General features: G+C 41.8%; 1 protein-coding gene across 2 annotated transcripts in view; it reads left to right on the forward strand.

Annotated features, from left to right (window-relative positions):
- Positions 1-17,385, forward strand: part of trpc5a (transient receptor potential cation channel, subfamily C, member 5a) — a 130,099-nt gene that overhangs the window by 95,336 nt on the left and 17,378 nt on the right. For both annotated transcript variants that reach the window (XM_035994083.1, XM_035994084.1), the window contains exons 9-13: positions 871-1,008; positions 3,130-3,328; positions 5,061-5,200; positions 9,881-10,081; positions 11,652-11,773. In XM_035994083.1, coding sequence (XP_035849976.1) covers positions 871-1,008; positions 3,130-3,328; positions 5,061-5,200; positions 9,881-10,081; positions 11,652-11,773 — 800 coding nt within the window. The remainder of the gene's footprint in view (positions 1-870; positions 1,009-3,129; positions 3,329-5,060; positions 5,201-9,880; positions 10,082-11,651; positions 11,774-17,385) is intronic.

The following is a 17,385-nucleotide window of genomic DNA, read 5'->3' on the forward strand; positions in this document are numbered from 1 at the left end:
CTTGTCCTGAAGAATTCTCAGTACAAAGTGCTCGCTGACGTGTCTGTGGACAAAATGAAAATGATTGATGCCTGATGATTGAGGTATATGACGCAGCCAGGCATGTACCGAGGTCCAATACCAGTGCCTGTTCTAGATAGATTTTGAAATAAATCAATACCTGTTTTCTGAACGAGCGCGCTTCATCGTTTGTTTTGTTTTGAAGGAGGAAGTTACTTTAGAAAAAAAGCATATAGTGCTGGACTCGGGTGAGACCAACTACAATATTTGGCGAGTCCAATGGCCGAGTCCGAGGCAAGTCCATGTCCAAATACCAACGAGTCCAAGACAAGTCTGAGACAATAGAAAAACGTCTTGAGTCCGGACTCAAGTATTGTAGCCCTGGAAGCTGAGTACAGTGAGCTCCACGAAAAGAAGAAAGAAACAGGTTGTTTTTTTTCTTTCTTTTTTAAAGATTATTTTTTTGGGCACTTTCAGCCTTTATTTTGATAGGACAGCAGAAGACATGAATGGGGAGAGAGAGGGGGGAATGACATGCAGCAAAGGGCCGCAGGTCGGAGTCCAACCTGGGCCCGCTGCGTCGAGGAGTAAATCTCTATATATGGGCGCCCCCTCTACCAACTGAGCTATCCGGGCGCCCACGAAACATGTTTTGAAGGTTACTCTATCTCTTATCAGCAGCTTTATACCCCAAAACACCTCCGAATGATATATGAGCCACTTAAAACGGATTTCATCAAGGCAGGAAGTAAACAACTCAAAGACAAAAAGTCACATTGTGTTTTGTTCATTTGATAACAATGTTCCCCTCATTTGTTTCCAGAAAATGACACTGAAACTGTTTCCTAACGTCTGGTCCTCTCTCTGCAGTTTGTGGCCCAGCCCAACTGCCAGCAGCTGCTGGCCACGCTGTGGTACGACGGCTTCCCGGGCTGGAGGAGACGACACTGGGCGGTCAAACTGGTCACCTGCTTCATCATTGGGCTCCTGTTTCCTTTCTTCTCACTGGTACGGAGGGAGGAAAGAAAGAGAGAGTTCTGTAAACAAGGAAAGGAGGGAGGGATGGATGAAGGAGAAACTATATAGGTGTCAAGAAAATAGAAAGAGAAAAAAGGGAACAAGGAGCAAAAATACTACGCAGAGAACTTAGGAAGAAATGCAGAAAAGAGGAAGTGTGAGGAAGCAGGATGAGAGAGAGAGGGGGAGAGGGAGAGAGAGAGGTAGAGAGAGAGTTTGAGAAAAGAGAAATCAAGGCAGCAAGTGTAAACAAGGGAGAAAAAAAAGTAGACAGGGAAGCATCAGTGGAAGGGAAGAAGAAAGAATAAAAGGGTCAGATGAAGGAAAGAAAGAATGGTAAGATAACAAAGAAGTGATAGAAGAGTGAATGAATAGAAGAATATGGAAAGCTGGAAAGAAAGAAAAAAGGAAATGGATGAAAAGAGAGAAATGAGGGAGGGATGAAAGAAGGCTCCTGCAGCTAAACTACCGTTTCTTCCTTAAAGTAAATTTGTTGCCAGGCAGCAATTAAGCAAAACTCTTCATTTATTGGCTGGAGGAGCCGTTGCCAGGAAACTCAACCTAAAAACAAACAAAGTGAAAGGACAGACTGTTGTTATCTTTGAGAAGCCAACGAGGATGTTTGAAAGAGGAAAAAGAAGTTGGCGGACTTCTCTTTAGGAGAATATTTGTACTCCTTACTTATAATACAAATACTTGTGACTTTAATGACATGAATACCATACTTACGGCTTATGTTTATTCTGAGCAAGATAAATCACTTCGGGGCCTTTTTCACCTACCTCGTTTGGACTTTTCAGTTTGATCCGAAACAAAATTACAGTTGTGAAACCTCCCCCGGACCAAACAGTCGAAATTTGTCCGACCAAAAGAGGTAGTCTCGGTCCAGATCTAACTGAACTATGGTCTGGTTCGTTTCTAGTGTAGAAGCATTTTTTTTTATTGTTTGGACTCACGGACCAAATCCAGGAGGTTCTGGCAGGCTATCGTCATGTTATAAGCATATAGCTCCTTTAAGGAATAACGGAGCCACGGTGGTGCTGCAAAATAGAATCAGGAAGGAACTTGTTTTGGTGGAACATGTGTACGTTCAAAAGTTGTTTTAGTCGTGCAACAGAAAACTGATTGGACAGATAGTCTAGCTAGCTGTCTGGATTTACCCTGCAGAGATCTGAGGAGCAGTTAAGTCCAGAAAGCAGAAGGTAACGGACATCCGGCCGAAAAGGACATCCAGTGGAATTTCCGGCTGCACCGGAGCAATAGAAGTGGAACGGCGTTGATATAGACTAGAGAGAGAGTGTGACGGTGAATGCGGTCAGAGCAGACAGCTGTCGGAAATCAGAGCAAAGAATAAATCAGCAGTTCACTTGGTAAGTGGTAGTAAATGTACATGTATGTGTCTCTGATGCTGCAGCTCCTCACAACCCAAGTAAAGTTCCTGTGTCTTGTTTCTCAACGCAACAAGACAAAAAAGAGCCACGGGAGCACAGGGAGAGCAGCAGCCAGTTGGAAAAAAAACATACAAAAACTGAGAGAGAGGATACAAGAGGACGGGGGAGCCGGTCTACAAAGCAATCAATTATTAGTATCGGGAGACGCGGCTCACGTAGGTGACAACGACAGGATGTAGTTATGTCATGTAGAGTTCTTTAGCGCGCTTGCAGTGTGAAACCAAAACTAACAGGATCAAATGTAACAAAAACATGAACCTTGGTCCGGACCTCGGTTCGGACTTTCAGGTGTGAAATGGCCCTTATAGTGGTTACATTCAATAATCAGAATATTGATTCAACGTGATTAAACATTAGTGTTTAAATAATGTAAACGTCTCTCTCTCTCTCTCTCTGTTATTAAATTCCTTTTAAAGCCTCACTGGCATGACTCAGAGTATGTTGAGGTTGCCAGTAGCGAGTACATGAGCAGAACAAGTAAACAAGCATCATTACAGCAAAAACAATAACCCTTTCCAACGATAAGAAGTGGCAGGTGGCTGAGCGTGAACACAATCTAACTTACGTCTCTGTTTCTCTTTTTGTTTCAAAAGCTCAAGTACACAAGCAACATCAGGAATCTCAATGAATGATTTGTAAACTTGTGTCTCGCCCTCTTCAGATCTACCTGTTGGCTCCAAAGAGCGCTCTGGGACGCTTCATCAAGAAGCCCTTCATCAAGTTCATCTGTCACACGGCGTCCTACCTGACCTTCCTCTTCCTCCTGCTGCTGGCCTCGCAGCACATTGCCCGGACCAACCTGCACATGCAGGGACCCCCGCCCACCCTCGTCGAGTGGATGATTCTCCCGTGGGTAGTGGGTACGTGCCAAGTTTATTCAACTTCTCATCAGAACTTCTCAAACTCCAACGAAGCTGCTGAAAACATGGATGTGAAGTCATATTTTATTTAAGTTTTTTTTTTTATGATTCGGTCACACAAAATAAAATTCCAAACTGTATTTGTTCTGTCTGTTATCCAGCTGTGAGTTAAAATATTTTGAGGTACTTATACAGAAGTACTCCCTAACACCTGTAAACAGACTTTGAGGTGTAAAAGGCTGAGTTTTAATGATGTATGGCATCACGTCACAATTTTTATTTGTATTTCCTTTTTCTTTCTTGGCGTCTTCTCTTTAAAAAATGTCTTGTATCTCAAGTATCTAAAGACTTGAGCAGCTGTACTCTGATGAAGAAATGTCTGTTCTAGACAGTACAAAACATCCAGATTTAAAATGAATATGCGAGAAAAAAAACGTATCATCAAGAGGACTCGGAGTGTGTGAGCGTGTGTGTATGCTGCTATGTGGATGTGTGTGGTCGGATGCTTCTGATTGTGTGGAGGAGGTGGTTGTGTGTGTGTGTGTGTGTGTGTGTGTGTGTGTGTGTGTGTGTGTGTGTGTGTGTGTGTGTGTGTGTGTGTGTGTGTGTGTGTGTGTGTGTGTGTGTGTGTGTGTGTGTGTTTGTGTGTGTGTGTGTGAGAGGGTGGGATGAGTGTGAAAATGAGTGATTGCATCTCCATATTCTCTCTCAAAGCTGCCACCAATGATTTCCAAATCATAACCATAATCTCTTGGAAAAATAACAAAACCATCTGTTCTCCTTTGTCTTCTCTTCCACTCTTTGAAACACTCGGCTACAAAACGCTTTTGATACAAAAAGAAACAACAATTGATCATCAGCTGGTTGTATTGCTCATGATAAAAATTAGAGCATATATAGCTCCTTCATTTGTTGTTCTCGATCAAGGATCAATCGATTTTGAATTTAAGTCTTAAATGCAAAAGAATAAATGTCTAGTTAGGGTGGGCGATTATAAAACAATTATCGATGCATCTTCAAAGTGCTTCTATACATGATTATAAAATAACCCTTTAAAACCTCAAAGTCACACAATAACACAAACAAACCAACCGAACGAGGCAGCGATAGAGCAGCAACTCTTGAGCAGAGATAACGGCTTCAGTTCCCTATAGTAAAGGGCTGTCTGACTGCAAGGTAAAGCTGTGAAAATATTCTAAATATAGCGTACACTTAAACTGATATAGATGTTTTTTAGGTTTCTAAAGTACATTTAGCTGCTGCCCCCATCCGCAGCAGGACATTGCTTAGCTTCCGTGTCGGTACTCCTGCCTGCTTCTCCAAACTGGGGGCATGCCGACCACCAACAACTGTAGGTAGGTGCTACACTGAGTATGGAGAAGTACGTGTCTACACATAATCATAAAAACTCAGGAGAGCAGATATTCTGGGGAGAACAGATAAAATAGAAATTAACTTGTGAATTATTTACAATAAATCCTGACGTTGACTAAAGTCAGTGGGACAGAACAAATGTCTTCGCTCTCTGCTCGCCGCCCGAGGCTGCTGCCAAAAGAAAAAATATTCAGCAAAAGTTTGGTCACGGAGCAGAAAGCGAGCAAACAGAATCCACTGATGGATGACAATAATGTGTTCACACAAGCATGACTGTGTGTGTGTGTGTGTGTGTGTGTGTGTGTGTGTGTGTGTGTGTGTGTGTGTGTGTGTGTGTGTGTGTGTGTGTGTGTTTCAGGGTTCATCTGGGCAGAGATTAAGGAGATGTGGGACGGGGGATTTACAGAGTATATCCACGACTGGTGGAACCTGATGGACTTCGCCATGAACTCACTCTACCTGGCCACCATATCACTGAAGATAGTGGCCTACGTTAAGGTAAACTACACACTTCATTTGTCTGACAGCTTTTCAGGTGACAGTTTTTCATCCCCTCCCTGTCCAGTGAAAACCATGTATCTCCAGATGTGTTGATGTTGAATGTTTGTGATAAACTGAAGGATGAAGCGTTCCTTTGTGTGTTGAGAATATCCTCCTCCTTCTTAAGGGACTGTTCGTTATTTATTTAAGGGGCCACCGGAGGAGTTTTGGGATCTTTCATCAAAATAGACCTGACCCTCCCTTTGCCAGCAATACATTTTCTGTGACTTTCCAAAATAATTGGGAAAAGAGGCATGACCCTCCCCAACGTTTTATTGATGCCTTCTGTACTGGTTTGCGATTGGCAAACATACAGAAGCCCATTGTTTTTTTACAGCAATGAGATATGTGACTAAACCTCTGCTTTCTCATCTTACATATCGCAGCCCACTGTTATGGTGTGGTGGCCATTTCAGTAGATTTACTCAATAACATTGTTGTGGAAACACAATAAGCATGGAAACTAAATGCACACTTCATGCATTACTGCATTACTTCAAGTACTAAGTTACTCCTCTAGTAAACTAGTATTCACATGAAATAAAAAAATAAAACATTGAGACCATTCTGCAAAGCACACTGGATAATAATCAATCGCCAATCGCGGCACGACTGTCTTGGAACGCAATAGACAGACGGTGGCGGAATAATTCAACTAAAATGTAACAGTCAGCAATCAGCGTTCGACCTACAGTCTGTTGAGATGCCTCTCCAAACGCAGAAACGAAGCGCAATCACACCATAAAACGTTAAGACACGTTAAGAAAAAAGATATGTATTTTGCCGTAATCCAATGACACGAAGAAAAAAAAAAGTAATCCACAGCGATCAGTAGATCCACAAACAGAGTCACGGTGTATCCAGCAAGGCCTATACGAGCGTCACATTCACCAGCCAGCTCCAAACAGGTGAACGAGGCCTCTCCACTTCGCCGTTTAAACAAAGTGGAATAAACGTATAAAAGTCCAAATCTACACAAAACCCGCAATCAATTAGTAAGCTGACATCACATGTATATACATGGCATTTAGGAAACCTTTATTGCAACCTTGGCACGGCAAGATGTCCAGATAGTGCAACAGTCATTTTCGTGTTTTGCTTCCTGCTGCTCCCATCGTCAGCCAGGTATTATTTTTAGTAAAGCAGTATATGAAATCAGATGTATTACCTACCACCATTTAGTTGTTTTGTGTTATTTAAAATATTTATAAGATATCTTGTCATGCCAGACATAATTATTCCACTATTTTTTAAAAAAATGCAATTACCCGTTTCATCCACCAGGGGGGGCAAACTCCGCGTATGCGGTCAGACACATCTGCTAGGGGGCCGAGACTGAGAGCTACATGGAAAAATATGCACCAAACAAGCCACTTTGAAATTTTGCTCTTTTCATGAATACAAAAGTTGGGTGACCCCCTCCTCCCCCCCCCAGACTAAAAAATGTTGGGTGACCCTCCCCTCAACAAAGAATAAAAAGACATGACCCTCCCTTATTTTCCTCCGGTGGTCCATTCCATAAATACCGAACGGTCCCTAAGCTAAATTGAGTCTTTAAAAAAAACTCTTGGATCAGCTGGAAAATGCATCGTCACAAAGCTGAAAACAGTAGCCTGGGAAGTCTGGCCAAGAGCCCATTCAAGCCAATTTCCAGTTTTTCCAAATTGAGGCACCAATCACAACCATTGAGACGGGCTTTACACGATGAAGATAGCGCAGCGACGGCAAGCAGCTTTTTGTTTACATTCAACATGACGGCCACCGAAGCGCAGCAACCTGTTGATGCCGCTGTCGCTGCTACGTCACCCGGATCGTTAGTCTGATTGGTTGAAGGACTATCCAATTGCGCCCAGAGGCATTTGAGCGGTGTCTGTTGGTGACGCCCCTTTGGAAATGAGCTGCGAATGAACCTTGCCCAGACCCACTCTCAGTTACAACTGAGAAGGGTCTGGTGTTAACCAGGCTATGAAAACAGGGCTGTTTTTCTGACACCAGGAACACTTTAAAAACTTTTTAGAGATATGTGGTTCTCAGAGGAAAGCAACTGTACAAATATATGATGATCTTATAGAATATGATGCGTTGTTGTAGATAAAAACTAGCCAACAGTATATAAAGGAGTTAAAATGAGCACTAGACTATATGAACTGACCTTTAAAACAACAAACTGGAGTCATTTCACTTTGACGCAATCATTTTCTCACTTTCACAGCACATTTTTCATCTGTAATGGTACTCTGCATACATCCAAGATCTATTTATTTATTAAGAGCCAATAGTGTAATTATATACACACACACACACACATACACACACACACCAGACGGCCGGGCCATCTGCAGCAGCTGTGAGTCACTGATGGTGACGGGTGGCCCTCCTCCACAGGTCCCACACACACACACACACACACACACACACACACACACACACACACACACCGTTTTATAAGGACACACATATATACATACAGATATAATGTGTGCACATACACACAACTATATCCTTACATTACACTAACACAAATACAAGGACACACAAACACACACACATAAGCATTTAAAATCCTGCTGACGGCCTCTTGCAAAATCTTGCTTTATCATTGTGTGTGTGTGTGTGTGTGTGTGTGTGTGTGTGTGTGTGACAGACAGACAGACAGACAGACAGATAGGCAGACAGACAGACAGACAGACATTTGAGAAAAGGTGTCTTTAAATAAATAGGTGTGCATCTGTGTGCGTGTGTGAATGCTAATAGCGGCGGAGCTAACAAGACAGACGACCTGTGGAAGTATAATGGCTGAATTTAGAATGAGGAGAAAGCCAAGCACAAGACAACCGAGAGGGAAGTGGAGAGAGAAAATGGTTGTTGGGAGCGTGATGGAGAGTGACAGATAAATTAATAATATAAAGCATTTTATATTGAATGTGACAACCAGAAATAACTGGTCAGTGGGACTGAGTGACTTAATAGGATATGTGTAGGCTGTAAAAGGTCAGAGAGATAGGTTGGAGCTAGCCCAAAAAATAAAATCTTAAACTCATTCCTAAAACATACCGGGAGGCCAGTGAAGGGAGGCCGGTACAGTAGGGTGGAAATGTGCTCTCTCTTGCATGTTCAAAGACAGGCTTCAACATTCAGGACCAACTGCAAGCATTACAGGGAGGCCTGGCTCACACTAACATAGAGGGCATTACAATGCTGAAGATGGGTCCATATCAATGCATGTATAACCCTTTTTTAAATCATGAAAAGACAAAAAGGACTTGACCTTAAGAGCCTTAGAGAAGAGAGAGATAAGACAGAAAAAAGAGAGTATGAGAGGATTTTGGAGGCCAGAAAGAGAACGATGAAAAACATGGACTCAACTGTAAAGTGCAAAGAGTTAAAAAATAAAATAAAATACATTGTTTTCCATCATTTGAGGTTTGACTGCTGCTCCTTTTTATTGTGTCACCTCGTTGTGTCCTCTTTTTCTGCTAAATGGCATACTAATTCACATTTTCTTTGTCGGTTTTCTGTAAATAGGTTGTTTTAGGCATTTAAACAAGCAACAAATACTTTTATTTTTTTCTCTGTGTGTTTATATTGGCCCACAAAGCATTTAGCCTAGCTTAGCGCAAAGCCTGGAAGTATACAGAAACAGCTAGATCGGCAGAAGGAAAGGTGCATTTTCCCTCTTTTGGGGGAGGCCGGCAGTTTCGCCCTGCACCGAACCTGGGGGGGGCAGGGTCTTCTCCGCTGCTGCCCCCTCCCTCTGGAACTCTCTACCCCAACACCTCTGACTTTCCACATCACTTGCTAACTTCAAAAAACACACTCAAAACCCATCTCTTTAAAGCTGCTTTAAACCTACAACCAAATTTCCATTTTTTTTTTTAACCTGTTTCTGTGCTGTTTTGCTGCACCTTTATCTCTAGTTGTTATTGTTGTTATACTGATCTTGTCATTGTTTTTCTTTGTCTCTACCTTGTAAAGTGCCTTTGAATACCTTTTGAAGCGCTATATAAAATAAATGTATTATTATTATGGTTATTATTTAATCTTTGTGCTAAGCTAACGCGTCCTTAGTCTATATCCACGGCGTTCCACTTCCAGGATTGCTCCGGTGCCGCTGAAATTCTGCCGGATGTCATTCTTTTTCGGCCAGATGTCCGTTACCTTCCGCTTTCTTTGTGTTGGCATTCTAAACTCCGGTGGATTTGAGGACTATGGTTAACTGCTCCTCAGATCTCTGCAGGGTAAATCCAGACTGCTAGCTAGACTATCTATCCAATCTGAGTTTTCTGTTGCACGACTAAAACAACTTTTGAACGTACACGTTCCACCAAAGCAAGTTCCTTCCCGAGGCTATTTTGCAGAGGCACGAGGCGCCCTCCGGTGCCTAGCGCCGGCCAAGACGATTGTGATTGGTTTAAAGAAATGGCAATAAACCAGAGCACGTTTTTCTCCCATCCCGGAATGCTGTGTGGACTACCCAGACCCTCCTCCGCAGCGCTGTGGAGGAAGGTCTGGCAATGCGAGACTAACACGTCCTAAACTAACCACTGTACTGATCAATGTTCTCATCTAATCTCCTCATCCTTTCCTCCCTTGCCTCCCTCCTCCTCTCTTTTTCCCCCATGTCTCTCCTTCCTCCAGTATAACTCCTCTCGTCCCAGGGAGGAATGGGAGATGTGGCACCCCACGCTGATAGCCGAGGCTCTGTTCGCCATCGCCAACATCTTCAGCTCGCTCAGACTCATCTCCCTCTTCACCGCCAACTCCCACCTCGGGCCACTGCAGATCTCACTGGGCAGGATGCTGCTGGACATCCTCAAGTTCCTCTTCATTTACTGTCTGGTAAGACGTCGTTATCCTCCTCATAGGACACAAAGCTGTGGTTTGAATCGCCTACACACAATATACAGGCTACTTCACAATTAGCTTGTAGATTCAGTTTTGTATGTGTGTGTGTTGTTGCTTCTCAATGTCAGTATTTGGTTTTAAAGGGGACTTATTATGCTTTTCCTTATTTTCTGTCATATATATAATGTTAGAATGTATGTAAGTAAAATGCAACTAAGTACATTTACTCAGGTACTGCACTTAAAGTACAAATGTGATGTACTTGCACTTAAGTTGTTTCTTATTATTCCACTTTCTTTGCTAATGCTACTCTATTATCTACATTTATCTGACAGCTTAAGTTACTTTACAAATCCAATTCATTTTTGCACACAAAACATTCAAAGAGTTTATAAAATCTGATGTTTTGCTGCAAATTAAACTTCCCAAAAGTTTATACAAGTACGGCTAAGACCATTTAGTTCACAGTTTGACGGAAATCCAGTCCTGAGTTTTAATGTTTAAAGTGGAAATTTTGACCTAAAAACAATCACCAGACTCAATTGAAGAAATTAATATATCGGTTTCAAATTCTGTGACTTTCCATGAAATGATTGTAATGGTATTTTCCCTCCATCTAGCGCATATTTCCCTATGAACTGAACAACACTCTGCATCTTTGATGATGTAGAGAGCAAGAAAATCCTTCACTGATGGCAGAAGGACACAACAGGCCTATTATAGTTACATCCAGAATTCATTATTCCCTCTCAGGGGAACTGCTACCCCACAACACAATCCACATGAGAACTGCTCAGCTCCCTGTAGTCCTAAAATCAATCCCAGTGAGCCCCGAGGCGCAGAAGCCTCGCTGCTTCATGCTCACTCAGTTGCAGCTTTTACGTAATGCTCTTGTTCCTGTTTGAGAAGAAAGCCGTGTTTCAAAATGCCCTGGAGGAGCAGAGGGTCAATCCCTGTAACAGAAGTTACTGTTGTGAGATCCAGAACTGCTTCATTTCAAACTAAGAAAAGCTGCTCACATGAGTGCTGAATGGTTTTTTTCTTAGATAAATTGTGTTGGAAATGATCTCTCGTGATATGAAAGTGCGTTCAATTTGCACTCAGAAGTCGGATTTTCGGAGGTCAAAGTCGGAAACGCCCCCCTGACCCCGGATTTCCGAGCTCGGAACTCGGGCAACCACGGAGTACCCCGAGCTACAAATCCAACATGGCTGCTTCGTGCATCATCAGTTGTGAAAGCCGTAGAAATATAAAGTTTTAAGCACTTCTGTCTTATTTGTGTCTCATTAAATCAGTCGTACACGCAGTGCTGTCCATATTCTATCAGTGGACATGTTGTTACGCTGTTTGTATGCACAAAAAACTGCATAATGTGTTGTTATAAACTGGCTTTGCTAATAATGGCTAACTTGGCTAGAGCTAATGAAAACAATGAAAATCCGACTTGTAAATGGAACGCATTTAACTCGGGTGTGACGTCATTCTCAGCTTCGGCTTCTGAGTTCCGAGGTAAATGGAACGCACTATACGTGAACATCACCATGCGTATGTGTTTCCTGTGTAGGTCCTGCTGGCGTTTGCCAATGGTCTGAACCAGCTGTATTTCTACTATGAGACCAAGGCCTCAGAAGAACCCAATAACTGCAAGGGCATCCGCTGTGAGAGGCAGAACAACGCCTTCTCAACGTGAGTGCCCCCCTCCATATCTGTGTTTTAATTAACCTGCACCAGTTTGATACACATATTTGGTTTGGATACATTTGTGAAGACTTCATTGGAGATATCAAAGGCGACAAATTCACTATTTGAAGGTTTTTAACTTTTCCTGGTTGAAGCCTGCTCATTACTGTTAATGATGTTGATGTTGTTTCACCTCCTGCTCAGGAACAAATTCCCTTTTTTATATATGTATATATATATATATATATATATATATATATATATATATATATATATATATATATATATATAGTTTTCGGAGTGTTAGGATAATTATTTATCAAAGAATAGACAGGAACACTGAAGATCTTTTAAAGTTTGTTTTTACTTGCGCAAGCAAGGAGTCAGTTTTACAGCACTCACATCATAGTACAAAAAGTGACTAACGAAAGCCTTCTACAGCAGCTTTTTTTGATAAATATGAAGTCATAATAACAAGAAGTCAATGTCTACGCATGCTCTGCCTTCAGGAGCATTCTGTGCTTTTTCACAAAGTCGGTCAGTCGCTCCCATGTTATCTTGTGAGAGTGCAAGGAGTATTATGGCTTTTTATCATATAAACAGTTGAATATTTACAGATACAAGAAGAGTTGTTTAGTTTTTCTAACACGGAGATAGAAACTTTCAGGGACATACATTTCAGTCCGGCTGATCCCTAAAAAGTCTCTAAAATATTTGTTTTTGATCCTCCTGGTCTAAGTGCGGTAATAATTAATAAGGGAAATATTTCTGCAGCCGATCAAAATTAGCATGCATGTGTTTTATATTGCATACATTTTGTTTAGTCTTTTCATCTTATATATCTAAATAGCTTTATTTGTATGTTGAATAATCATCCATTCATTATAAAAGCCCTTCCTGTAGTGTAGTGTCAAGTCTGTAGTTTTGTCTCTGGATGGAAAATAAACCATGGTGTTTGCTCATAACAGCTGTGATAAAATCAGCCATCAATGATGCATACGTCCATTTAAATGCAGCCTGTATCGATGGCTGAATACAAGTCCAGTGTGTGTGTGTGTGTGTGTGTGTGTGTGACCCTGCTCTTACAGATAATGATATGGAAGCGATGGTCGGTGTCGAGGAGGAGCTCAGGCCTACTCAGCAGACGTGAAGAATATTAATGTGAGATGTGAGACAGGCAACATTTGCAAAAGCAAGTCGAGGTTTAGCTTATTGAAAGGCCAAGTTTGAATTATGGCTCATATGGCAGGTCTGCATCACACACACACACAGATCCAGTGTTTCTTTGCTGAGGGAGGCAGAGTGATAGCCAAGTCGAGTCAGGGGGCCGCATATTGATGCGTGTGGTTTGTTTGAGATAATAGCCGTATTGATTCCATTACAGTAAAGCGCTCGGGACATTGATAGGAGGCCAAGATCTCACTTGGGTACTTATCAGGATTTTGTAATAGAAGAGATAAAGAGAAGTAGGCAAAAGTTGCAAAAATTTACTGAAATCAACTATTTATTTTCAGTGACTTACATTACATCGGCTGTTTTAGGTTAGTGCAAAATGTTCTTATTGAACACGTCTGCAATTTTTCAGTCATTCAATCAATCAATCATCTCTATTTGTATAGCACCAGGCAGCATGGTGGCCCAATGGTTAGCACTGTGACCTCACAGCAAGAAGGTTCTGGGTTCGAATCCAGGTTGTTCTGGGCCTTTCTGTGTGGAGTTTGTATGTCCTCCCATGTTTGCGTGGGTTTCCTCCACCATCAAAAAACATGTACTAGGTTCTCCAGTCAGTGCCCTTGATCAAGGCACTGGAGATCTGGAGTTGGTCCCCGGGCGTTGTAAATGGCTGGCTGTAAATGGGTTAAATGCAGAGTATGAATTTCGCTATGTGTATGGGACAGTAAAGTACCTTTACCTTTCGTGCAGGTCAAAGCGCTTCACAGATGATTGACAAGCCGATAATAAGACACAAGTGCAGAGCGTAAGAACAACAGAAAAGACAAAAACAATTCAATAAAATAGATTTAAAATCTATAATAACAGCAATAGTAGTAAAACATAAAACTACATTAAAGAACTAGATAGTTAAAGTTCAAGTAGATTGAAAAGAATAAAATAGTGTTAAAAAATAAAAAAATAGATTGTAATGCTATAGAAGAAAATAGTTAAATAAAAGCTAGATAAAAAAACCAAACTAAAAAAGATAAATAAAATGTATAGATGGAAAACATATATAATAATATAAATACTAATAAAAAAGCGGATACAATAAAATAGAATAACATTTTATAACATAAATAGAATAATGTAAGTGAATACAATTCTGTAATGTCTCCAAAACATTCCTAATTAAAAAGCTTGGCTGAATAGGTCGGTTTTAAGTTTACGTTTAAAAAAACATTTTGCTGCAGCAGCTGTTTTCAGATCCTCAGACTGTGACGGACAGAGAGTAACACCTTAAAGCTGCCTCACCAAAGGTTGGTTGCCAAAGCTCTTGGTTATGTTAGGAAAACATTAAAGTTTGGGTTAAATATTGAAAATGTAATTCAAGGCTGAGTTGAGGCACGAGATGGTTAAAGTCTTTATCGACCTCCTTGCTAAGATGCTGAAAAAGACCAAACGCACTCAGCGCACCTTGACGTGAAAAAACAAAAGAATACCGTGTTGATCACAGCTGCTCTCAGAGTTCCTCCTCATCGGCCCTGACGTGTTGTCAGTGCATCAGAGTCAGAGAAAGAAATCAGCCTCATCGTGAAGCTAAATGAGGGATCAGATCGCCGCGGTGACAGCTCAGATGATGCATTATGCAAAACAGAGTGATCGCGGCCCTGCAAGCGGCCCAGCCTGCATCAGCATTCATGAGTTTACAATGCAAAGCTTATTTCCCCTCTCTCTCTCTCTCTCTCTCTCTCTCTCTCTCTGTGAGATTTGCATCCTGCTCCTGTAATTCACACACACACTTATCAACATTTGAGTTATTTGGCGAGATCATTTCCTGTTTCTTCACTCAGGTGTCTCACCCATCCTCTTCTCGCTCATCTGTACTTCACACACACTTATCACCGTTAATGTGCTACATCGTTTTACACCATTCTCTGTGTGTGTGTGTGTGTGTGTGTGTGTGTGTCTCACTCTCTCTACCGCACTCTCCCTTTTTCTGCCTTCACACAAAAGCTGTAAATACTCCTTCACCGTCTTTCACACAAACCTCAGTCTATTTTCTTTCACACACACAATTCTCTCTCTCTCTCTGTTTCTCTGTGATTTGCACACATTCTACAATATGTCTCTCTCCCTCAGCATGGGTGCTACTGGGAGTCTGAGCCCAAATTTAACTTACTGACCTTTACCAACAAATACTCTTACAGTGCAGATCCACCTGGCCGTGTGTCGCTCCACTTTATTCCTATGGGTGACGTCAAGCGACTTTAATGTGCACGCAAAGCATCCCGGGAAGGCGGTGCTGCATTTGAAAAAAAGCTGTCCGATGCCCATCTTTATACAAATGAATCCGTTGAACGCAACACAAATCTTTTAAACTGACTTTTGTCACTTCTGTACATTACAAATCTTTTAAACTGACTTTTGTCACTTCTGTACATTTACAAAGTTCTCAGTGCTTCGGTTAACATTTTGGGACCCTCATTATGCTACTGTTGAAGTTTGGTGATATTTTGAGCCTTTTTAGTGGTATAGATAGCGATTTGTTTTTACGTTCCCTGTGCCCCGAATACTAGCGCTGTAAGCTAATCAGCGGCCCGCGTAGCGTCTTTCAAGCTAAAAACTCATTTGATTAGCATGAAAACATGTCCCAGAGAGCGACAGAGTGGGTACACATCTGTTAATAACCCCTAGGTTCGTTTTGCGCCGGAATTGTCCTTTAAGGTGGACCAGCTATTCTCATTTTACACACAAGCTGCTCCTTAAGTTTTGCTTTAGTGATCTTTAAGTGATAGTGATAATTGCACAATGACATCACTAATATGCAAATAAGCATATGGCGTCATCTGCACCTTAGCGCTCTGAAAAGCCAGGGAAAACCCTGTTTATATTTATATAGCTAGCTAGAGCCTCCAATCACAGTATGCCATCTCAAAGGGCTTTAAAAAGAAAACACAGATTGTTGCAATATAATGGCATCAGGATCATAGTCACGATGGGGATGATAGAAATGAACCACTCGTACAGGTTACTGTATGAAGGGAGGTGCTGAGGACAGAGAGGGGAGAGCTGCGGGAAGAGGCCTGGGTTTCACAATGCTGGTGATTTTTTTGCCTTTTACTGACCGTCCTACCCAGCTTTAACTGTACACTAGTGCCAAGTGCCTCCCACACAACTGCAGAGCTGCAACAGTGAAATGACTGAGTGGCTGTGGGGATCAGCTGTAGCAGCCAGTGACTCATTTAGTGGAGAGGGAGATAAGAGAGAGGGAGAGGTGAGAGGAGAGGAAATGAGAAAGTAAAAGGAGAGGAGATAATGAAAAGAGAGGAAACAAGGAGAGGATACAAGAGGTGGGGGAGGGAAACAAGGAGAGGGGAGAAAATAAGAGACGGAGAGGAGGAGAGGGGAGAGGGAAAAACAAAAGGGGGGACAGTGGAGGAGAGGGAAGGAGACAAAGAGATAAGGGATAGTAAACAAGGAGAGGAAAGAAGGGACAAATGGGACTGAGAGAAAATGAGGAGAAGAGGAAGGGAGAGGAGAGGAACAAGCAAAGGAGAGGAGGGGAGAGAAAACAAAGGTGGAGGGTAGAGGGGAGGGAAGGAGACAAGGAAAGGAGAGCTGACAGTAAACAAGGAAAGGAAGAATAATGATAAACAAGGAGAGACAAAGAGGGAAGAAGGGGAAACAAGAGGAGAGGAAACGAGGAAAGGAGAGAAAACAAAAGGGGAGTACTGTAGAAGAGAGGGAAGGAGACAAGGAGAGGAAAGGGGATAGTAGACAAGGAACATGAAGAATGGATAAAATGAAAGGAGATGGAGAGAGGAGTGGAAACAAGAGAGAGAGAAACCAAGTAAGGGAGACATTTATAGGAGAGGAGGATAAACTGAAAGGAAAGAATTACATTTTTAAAATAGCTTTTTTTAACAAAACAACAGAAAATAACTACAAAATGATAATCTCCTCTTGTTCAAATGTTTAACCAAGAAAACAAAACAACGAGGAGAGGAGGAAGTACAGAACGAGCGAGAGGAAAAGAAGGAAGGGCTGAGAGGAGATAAGAGAAAGAAAAGGAAGGTAGAGAAGGTGAAGAAGGGGGAGACAAATGAAAGAATAATAGATGCTAGAGATTGATTAAACTGTGCTTAATTAGAAAAGCAAATGTTAGAGAGAGAGAGAGAGAGAGAGAGGTTTATTTGTCTTTCTGTTTCTTTTTTCTCGTTTCATAACTGTGACGCAACATCACGCTCGGTTGCTTCATTCATCATCTCTCTCCATTTGCACACTCATCACAGTCTCTCGCCCTCCCTCTCATTGAGTACACACAGTAACACACACATTTCACCTGTACACACAGAAATTCACTCCATCACACACACACACACACACACACACACACACACACACACACACACACACACTGTATACTGATTGGTATAGTGATCATTCACACCTACATACCT

This window comes from Sander lucioperca, chromosome 17, assembly GCF_008315115.2.
Source record: "Sander lucioperca isolate FBNREF2018 chromosome 17, SLUC_FBN_1.2, whole genome shotgun sequence".
Taxonomy (NCBI): Eukaryota; Metazoa; Chordata; class Actinopteri; order Perciformes; family Percidae; genus Sander; species Sander lucioperca.